Source organism: Diplotaxodon limnothrissa, unplaced genomic scaffold (genome assembly GCF_057381915.1).
Source record: "Diplotaxodon limnothrissa isolate DT_005_m unplaced genomic scaffold, D_limnothrissa_male_GT1.1 unmapped_scaffold_1, whole genome shotgun sequence".
Lineage (NCBI taxonomy): Eukaryota > Metazoa > Chordata > Actinopteri > Cichliformes > Cichlidae > Diplotaxodon > Diplotaxodon limnothrissa.
In genome coordinates this window covers 1,187,249-1,196,306 of record NW_028188555.1, presented here as the reverse complement: position 1 = coordinate 1,196,306, position 9,058 = coordinate 1,187,249, and the positions used below count along the sequence as shown (strand labels likewise).

Sequence of the window (9,058 nt, the reverse complement as noted above, 5' to 3'; positions counted from 1 at the left end):
CAGAGGTCACAGTCTCCAGCATCCAGCTGTGTGTCTATGAGGAGTGACTGGTCCAGAGAAATAGGTCCTCCATATTTCAGTGATGAACCTGCAGCAACAATGTTCTTCAATCATGGAGCTCAGCTGACCATGTAAGAGAGCTGCTGACTCATTTACGGGTGTTTGAAATTCTGTGACCACTTTGTAATTTTAGTTTATATTTTAAAGTGTTTTTATTTGTAGTTGCCTGTATTTTTATTACACTGTGTGTAACGTGGTGGTTTGTGCTGTTTGGGATTGTTTCGGTGTATTTGTGTCAGAACATCAGATAAATGATTTCATCACATTTTAAAAGAAAGTATCAGGATAATAATCTGAACTGAGTCATCAGAAATAGAAAGATGGTCTCAACAGGCCACTGAGCTGATCTCCAAAGAAATGCAGAAGATTGAAGAGTCCGAGGCTGTTTATTTGTCACAGGCATCGTCATACACGTACAACACAGTGAAATGTGCTGAGCTGCTCCTGTGACTGGACAAAACATTAGAAACAATCATTAAATGAAATAATGAAACATTGTGCAGATGTAATGTTAAAGTGCTTTGTGCCACATTAGCACAGCATGTACTGACAGAGCAGTGCAAGCAGAACAAAGCAAATGAGCAAAGTGATGTAAACAGAGTAACTGAACAGAGTGAGCAGAGTAATATCAGCAGTAATGAAGCAGCAGGATCAGTGTAGCAGCGTGTGACGTCATAATGAATCAGGTATGATCTGAAATATGACAGTGAGACAAGAACATGATGTAAGGTCCTGTTTAAACCCTGATGGTGATGCTATGAGGGGAGCATGTTCTGATTTAGGACTTGGATGGTCTGAGGATAGAAGCTCCTCTCTGTTTGTGTCCTGATGGTGCAGAAGCTTCTGCCTGATTGTAGAAGGAGCTGAAGCCAGCATCATCCCAGAGGTGAAGCTCCTCTGTGTGCAGACCTGAGGTCAGATTCCTCCAGGCTGATGTTCAGGATCTACAGAAACGTGTGGTTGTAGTTATTGCTGCACTGTGTGCTGACAGCAGATACTCAGAACAAAGCGCTGCACACGTGTTCTTTACAAACATCTGTACATATCAAATATGGATCATGGCAGTGAATGAACACGTTTCTGTCATTTGTTTCATTGGCTTCTTTTTTCTGCCTGTGTTCATGTGATTAATGTCTAACACATAAACAGGTTTGTAATCAAACATCACATCATCAGGGAGGCATCATGAAACAAAGTTACTGCTGGAGGCTGAACTCAATTTGGTGGCAATGTTCAAAAATATCACTCAGATCATTTCAAAGCTTTTAGTTCTTCTTCTTCACTTCTGTAAAAGAATAGAAAGGAAATCAGAACCAAGAAGTTCACTTCCTGATGACTGAACTCTTTCAAAATAAAGCTGAAAGCTCTGAATGTGACACCGCTGCTCCACCACAGTTTTTAGAGGAGGTCAAAGGTCAGTTCAGAGTGATGGATCCCAAACTTCCAGTACATCCAGTGAAGGACATAATCAGCTCTGTGATGAAGGCTTTAACTGTGGAGTTTGTAGGCTGATCACTCTGTGTTTAATAAGACAGGCAGGAACAGCAAAGGAAACTTGGATTCTGAACTCAAACACAAGTTTCTCCACTTTGACTTTTCTCTGTGACCATCAGAGCTTCTGCACAGTGTCATCAAATCTGGATGTTTGTCACTGACAGTCAATGATTTTAGTGATAAAGAAATGTGTTCACAGAGGGAGGAAGAGGAAGAGGAGTGGTGTCTGTGAGGAGGAGCAGCTGTCCTGCTGTGCTTTGTGTCAGGACGTCCTGAAGGATCCAGTCTCTACCAGCTGTGGACACTGGTTCTGCAGACAGTGCATCTCCTCATACTGGGACCAGTCTGCTTCATCAGGAGACTGGTCCTGTCCCCAGTGTGGAGAAAGATCCAGAAGCAGAGCTGGACTGCAGACAGCCAGTCAGAGCAGCTGTGTACAAAGTAAGACTGAACATCTGTCTGCTGATGGACTCATTTCTGAAAACTGGACTTCTTGTTGTTCAGACATTGAAGAGTTTTCTTTCTGTTTTTCTTTCTTTCAGCAGATGTTGGTCTGCAGGAGGTTTTAGATGAACATAAGATCAGTCTGAGGAGGAGATGTGAACGTGTGACTGAAGGAAGTGATGAAACAGGAAGTAGAACCCTCCTCAACAGGATCTACACTGAGCTCTACATCACAGAGGGACAGAGTGAAGAGGTTCATAGCCAACATGAGGTGAGGCAGCTGGAGACAGCTTCCAAGATGGACGCCCTCCATGACACTCCAATCAGGTGCCAGGACATCTTTAAAGCCTTACCTGACCAACAGAGACCCATCAGAGTGGTTCTGACCAACGGCGTGGCTGGTGTTGGAAAAACCTTCTCAGTGCAGAAGTTCACTCTGGACTGGGCAGAGGGCTTGGAGAACCAACATGTCAGTGTGGTGGTTCTGCTTTCATTCAGGGAGCTGAACCTGATCAGAGAGGAGCAGTACAGTCTTCTGGAGCTGCTCCATGTTTTCCATCCAACATTACAGAAGGTCACAGCAGAGAAGCTGGCTGTCTCTCAGCTTTTGTTCATCTTTGACGGCCTGGATGAAAGCAGACTTTCATTGGATTTCACCAACAGGAAGCTGCTGTCTGATGTCACACAGAAGTCATCAGTCAGCCAGCTGCTGACAAACCTCATCCAGGGGAATCTGCTTCCCTCGGCTCTCGTCTGGATAACTTCCCGACCTGCAGCGGCCAATCAGATCCCTCCTACATGTGTTGACAGGCTAACAGAAGTACGAGGATTCACTGACGCCCAGAAGGAGGAGTACTTCAGGAGGAGATTCAGTGATGAAGAGCTGTCCAGCAGAATCATCTCCCACATGAAGACATCCAGGAGCCTCCACATCATGTGTAGAATCCCAGTCTTCTGCTGGATCACTGCTACAGTTCTGGAGCACATGTTGACTACAGAGCAGAGAGGAGAGCTGCCCAAGACCCTGACTGACATGTACTCACACTTCCTGCTGGTTCAGACAAAGAGGAAGAAGAACAAGTACCACGAGGGACATGAGACGAGTCCACAGGAGCTGACGGAGGCTGACAGGGAAGTTCTTCTGAAGCTGGGGAGGCTGGCGTTTGAACATCTGGAGAAAGGAAACATCATGTTCTACCAAGAAGACCTGGAGCAGTGTGGTCTGGATGTGACAGAGGCCTCGGTGTACTCAGGAGTTTGTACAGAGATCTTCAAAAGAGAGTGTGTGATCTTCCAGAAACCAGTCTACTGCTTTGTTCATCTGAGCATCCAGGAGTTTCTGGCTGCAGTCTACATGTTCCACTGTTTCACCAACAGGAAGTCAGAGGTGCTGAAGGACTTCCTGGGAAAAAAATACAACGAGTCATCTCTGGATGATTTCCTTAAACGAGCCATGGAGAAATCCCTCCAGAGTAAAAATGGCCACCTGGACCTGTTTGTCCGCTTCCTTCATGGCCTCTGTCTGGAGTCCAACCAGAGACTCTTAGGAGGTCTGCTGGGTCAGACAGAGAACAGTCCAGAAACCATCCAGAGAGTCATCAAGAACCTGAAGAATAACAAGAAGTTTAATTCCTGTCCTGACAGAAACATCAACATCTTCCACTGTCTGATGGAGATGAACGACCTCTCAGTACATCAGGAGATCCAAGAGTTCCTGAAGTCAAAGAAAAGGTCAAAGGACCTCTCTATGATCCACTGCTCAGCTCTGGCCTTCATGCTGCAGATGTCAGAGGAGGTTCTGGATGAGTTTGACCTGCAGAAGTACAAAGCTTCAAAGGAGGGACGACTGAGACTGATTCCAGCTGTGAGGAACTGCAGAAAGGCTCGGTGAGTCCAGATGTGATCACTAACATCATTGATCAGTGTCGGTTAATAGTTTAATCTTTAAATTAAAAACACAGTCCTTGGTTATAAAGTGCTTTACAAACACCAACATTACGGCTAACAGCTGGATTCTCCTGTTTCAGTGCAGCTAGCCAAACAACAAAGAGCCACTTGCTGCTAAAGACAGAGTGAAAGTGGACGGTATATCCTCCATTCTTAATGTAAAACACATGCAATGAATTGTAATGCACCATCTGTGTTTCCCTTCATGCAGTTTTCTCTTTATGGTGGACTTGGATATTTAAATGTTTACCTCCTGGAGAGTCTTGTTCACTTGATTAGTTTTTGTGAAGGGGATTCTCCTCACCCCGTCTCCAAGGGAGACACCAGCTACCCTTCAGAGAAAATGTATTTGCTCCACTTGTAACCACGATCTGGTTCTTCCAGTCACTGCCCACAGCTCGTGACCATAGGTGAGGGCAGGGACGTAGATCGACCGGTAAATTGAGAGCTTTGCTGTCAGGCTCAGCTCTCTCTCTCTTCACCACGACAGACCGGTACAGCGTCCACCTCACTGTTACCACAGCAACAGTCTGTCTGTTGATTCCTGCTCCCCTCCCCCTTCTTTACACGACCCTGAGACTCCTCCACCTGGGGCAGGAACTTGTCTGTGACCCAGAGTGGGCACTCCACCCTTTCCCAGCTGAGGACCATGGCCTCAGATGCTGATCCTCATTCACACGGCTTCACACTCTGCTGAGAACAGCTCCACTGTGAGCTGGAGGCCATCACCTGATGAAGCCAACAGAACCACATCCTCTGTGAAAACAGAGACCAGACTCTGGCTGTATCCCAATTCAGGGTCTGCAGCCTTAAAGGACGCATTTTAAGGCCGATTACATCACAGCGACGGGACGAAGGTCGCTGCTCGAAATGCGGCCCTCAAATGCGTCCTTAATTTCGCTGAATTTTAAGGACGTGGCGGTGTAGACTTCATATAGTATACTACTATACTATACACTATTATTAGTATAGTATACTATTAAACTATACACTATTATTAGTATAGTATACTATTATACTATACACTATTATTAGTGTAGTATACTATTATACTAGACACTATTATTAGTATAGTATACTATTAAACTATACACTATTATTAGTATAGTCTACTATTATACTATACACTATTATTAGTATAGTCTACTATTATACTATACACTATTATTAGTATAGTCTACTATTATACTATACACTATTATTAGTATAGTCTACTATTATACTATACACTATTATTAGTATAGTCTACTATTATACTATACACTATTATTAGTGTAGTCTACTATTATACTATACATATCTGTTTTTAACAGGGAATCTTGATCATGTTACATTTGACTTCTGTTGAGCTTCTTGAATTGTCACCTTCAGTTCCTTTCATTTACTCTTCCAGTGTCTTTGGTTTAAATGTATTTACCCTGATAACTGCATATGAAACAGTTCACCTCTTTTCACTCACTATTATCTGTTTGCCATAAAAGTGTTGGTGATGTGTTGGGAGAATCATTATTTTCAGTCTCTTCTTATAAACATAGTGAGGCAAAGATGTGGGTCGTGGTCCCTGATAATCAGATGTGTCTGTGTTCTGTTACATGTGACGTTAGAGAGGTTTTAGTGGAGATAAAAACAGGACCAACATCACTCGTGACTGCTTTCCTGTCTTCAGTGTGTTTACTGGTGGAGCTCGTCCTCCTGTTGCATCTGTCACAGCTGTTACGCTCCTCTGTGACTCCTCCTCTATCTGCTGTCACACTGCAGGAGTTTTTGGTCATGGCGTGTGAATAACTGCCGAGGTCGGCTAGGACGACGCCACCACTCGTTGTCAGACCCTGTCACGCTGTCTGTTTTCATCTTTAGCCGAGGTTATTAAGTACTTCAAAATGAAACCAGTCTCTGTTTTCAGTCTCCGCCCTCTTTTGCAGCTTTGAGCCAGGTTGTAACACCTGTTAAAGTCACCACCTGTTGTGACCGGGGAGTGAGATGAGTGTGAGAAAGATGAAAACAACGTCTCATTCTGACTAGTTACTGGGAACTGATGTGTGATGATGCAATAACAAAGATGACTGTTTCTATGATTTTCTGTTTTATTAATTGTTTTTATTGATGATAAGGACAGGCAGAGGAGATTGGATGGATTTACTTTGTTTTATTATTTTGCACTGAAATGGAGTCCAGTGTACAGTCCTTGGCGTTGCACATTTTAATATGTTTTAGCTGAGACTGTAGTGGGCACTCTTTAAATGTCGGGTCAGTTTGTCACGTTAGAGCCTATTTGTGCCTGTTAGTGCTGACGATGACTTCAGACCGAGCTGACTGAGGGGTCTAAGCTCATGATGCCACCAGCAACACCCGGGTCATGCTGCAGAGTTTTCAAACCCCGCTGACACTCGACATAATTTACTCAGGTTACATCAGGTGATCTAAGAAAGGCCGCTTAGAAAGAAAAGCGAGTGCACTGCTTTAAGTGTCTTGAAGATGTTTAATCCGAACATTCAGCTTCTTCACTTCTAAAACCAGAAAGTGGAGAGTCCCAGATTTCAGTGTTTTGGTTCAGTTTAATGTAAAAATGGAGATGAAACGCATATAAAGGCTGGTTTACACCACTGAGCCCTGCTCTAAAACACTGACACAGATCTGTCTGTGAAGCTGGCTTTAACAAATAAGAGCTTCAAGTTTTAAAAACATGTTTAGCGCCGAACTGTCCACTTTACTGTCTGTAGCAGGAAGTGGCTGTTTGGCACTGAAACGGGAGAATCCAGCTGTTAGCCGTGATGTTGTGTTTGTAAAGCTCTTCATAAACGAGGACTGTGGAGGAGGAGAGCCTGTGTGAGTCAGGTGGTTCACCGGCCGAGTGTGTCAGCGGCAGAAACAGCTGTTTCAGCAGCGCCGTTTTATGCAGTAAAATAATCTTTCTGTTCCCAAACACATCCACACAGTTTACAACATAACAGCCCACTACATGCACATCACACCACAAATATGCATAAACCTAAACATAAAATATGTCCTGTACCTGTGTGATCTCTTTAAGTAACTCACAGAATATCAACACTAACGCCACAAGTTTGTTGGTATTTTAACATTTTAACCATTGATTTTGAATTAAAACCAACAGTTAAAATATTTTTGCACCAGAGGAAAGAGCAGCAGAAATATTAAGACAGATAAATCGTTCTGTCTTCAGTCTCCATGAACAGCATCAACATCCTCTGGTGAAATTTCTCTTTCCTCCTTAAAATATATTAAATGTCAGTTTAATTCCAGATTAATGGTTAAAACATGTATGTCACATATGAACATCAGGAAATAAAGAAAAGTGACTGATTCAGTTCCATATATGCTCCAGGGAGGCGTTAAGGTTCATTAAAATTGTTCAGTTATTAAACTTTAATCTGAGCCGAGCTGACTTCCTCATGAACAAATAAACACCGAGATAAACTTCACCTTACAGATATAATCTAAATGAATCATATCCAATCTCAGAGAGTTGACAGTCAGCTGTGTGCTGGGAGACATGTTTGTCTGCAGTGTATGAGCTCTGACCGCTCCCCAAAAATGTCGGAGTGAATATATGAATATTAAAAGTGTAGCTGGTGACACAGAAACAGAGGATTTAAGAAGTTTAAGTGTAGGTCGGGTCCACACATGTCCAAACACCTGTGCGTAGGCCTGCTTGTTACTCAGAAATGAACACTAATAAAATGGCCATAAGGCCAAAGCAATGGTTTTGACTGGTGTTGACCCCGCCCCCACCCTGAGTGTGGATGCTGAGAGAAGGGCCAGCTGTGAATATGAGGCTGTGGGAGCAGATGGAGAGAGAGTATGTCGGGGTATCCCAGTACAAACTTTACTGGGGTCAGAAATTAGACAGACTCCAGTTCCTTTGTTTGATTTATCTAGTTTGATGTTAGGAAAGAGATTCATGAGATGGAAAAACCTCCCAGTCTACTGAGATTCAGAAATTATTTGTACACATGGAAACTCCCTGAGTGGGAACAAAGAGTGTCCTGTCAGGAAGAGCATTTGGAATATGGATGTTGAGGATGTGACAGTGCCTGAAATCCTGCTGCTGTTCTGAACCATAGTTTCTGATCTGAAGGTCAAACAGAGTCATGATGGTTGTTTCTATTTGTTCCTTTTTAGTTTAGTTCCCCTGAAATCAGATGTGATATCAGCAGCTCTGAGTTCATTCATCATTATTGTCCAGTGATGAGATTTCTGCTCCGTTTGGTGACAGTCAGCAGATTTTTCCTGCGTGTGGACGTGAACAGTCGTACCTGACAGCAGCAGGTAGCAAACAGAGATCATCTTTCCAGCTGGAACTCTTCACTGAGCTGAGCTCATTCAAAATGTTCTGGATTCAAGACAGGAAACAGTCCAAGTGTGTGTCTTCACTCTGACTCTGGATCAGATCTCACTGACAGACTGTGGACATTATGGAAGCCTAAATGTGACACCATCTTCCTCCTTCATCTGCAGATTAAAGCCAAACAAAGATTCTCATTAAAAGTCTGCAGGTCTGAGAGAGACTCAATCGTTGTGTCATGTCAAACACAGTAAGAGGAGCTGAAGCACAGATGTGAAGAACAGATGTTCATCAGATTATGACCTCACTCTGTTTTGTCTTCATATACATTCAGTCTGTGTTTATAATGCAGACTTTCTGCTTTTATAATAACACATTTTATATTTTCTATAATCACAGACTGGCTGACTGTGGACTCTCAGAGACTCACTGTGAAGTTGTGGCCTCGGCCCTGAAGTCCATCCCCTCCCATCTGACAGAACTGGACATGAGTAACAACAAGCTGCAGGATTCAGCAGTGAAGCTTCTGTGTGCTGGACTGGAGAGTCCAAACTGTCGACTGGAGACTCTGAGGTGAGTTCACTGACTGCAGCTGTTGTTGTTTTTCTATATTTCAGGCTGCAGAGACTTTGAGCTTGTGTGGAAACAGACAGAGAAAAGAAAGACATGAATGTCAAAGCTAATAAAGGTGAAGTTAGGAGCTGTGATGATGTTCATGTATCAGAAGCTGATCTGGCTGCTACAGAGACGACCCACACAGCTGCTGTGGTGAGGTTTGTGTTAAAGCAGAGGAACACAGGCCCAAAC

At 43.5% G+C, this 9,058-nt stretch overlaps 1 protein-coding gene across 1 annotated transcript; it reads left to right on the top strand.

Moving 5' to 3' along the window:
- The first annotated feature begins 1,564 nt into the window (after positions 1 to 1,564).
- On the top strand, positions 1,565 to 8,828 carry LOC146606977 (protein NLRC3-like). The gene is made up of 3 exons (XM_085349112.1): positions 1,565 to 1,995; positions 2,097 to 3,885; positions 8,651 to 8,828. Exons 1-3 carry the CDS (start codon positions 1,722 to 1,724, stop codon positions 8,826 to 8,828), a joined length of 2,241 nt encoding a protein of 746 aa, XP_085205238.1. The 5' UTR covers positions 1,565 to 1,721.
- Positions 8,829 to 9,058: the final 230 nt, after the last annotated feature.

Excerpts from the sequence above, each read along its gene's own strand:
- LOC146606977 (XM_085349112.1), top strand. The coding sequence starts at position 1,722 with ATGATTTTAGTGATAAAGAAATGTGTTCACAGAGGGAGGAAGAGGAAG. Across the intron at positions 1,996-2,096 it reads TCAGAGCAGCTGTGTACAAA|CAGATGTTGGTCTGCAGGAG; the intron begins GTAAGACTGAAC and ends TCTTTCTTTCAG. Across the intron at positions 3,886-8,650 it reads AGGAACTGCAGAAAGGCTCG|ACTGGCTGACTGTGGACTCT; the intron begins GTGAGTCCAGAT and ends CTATAATCACAG.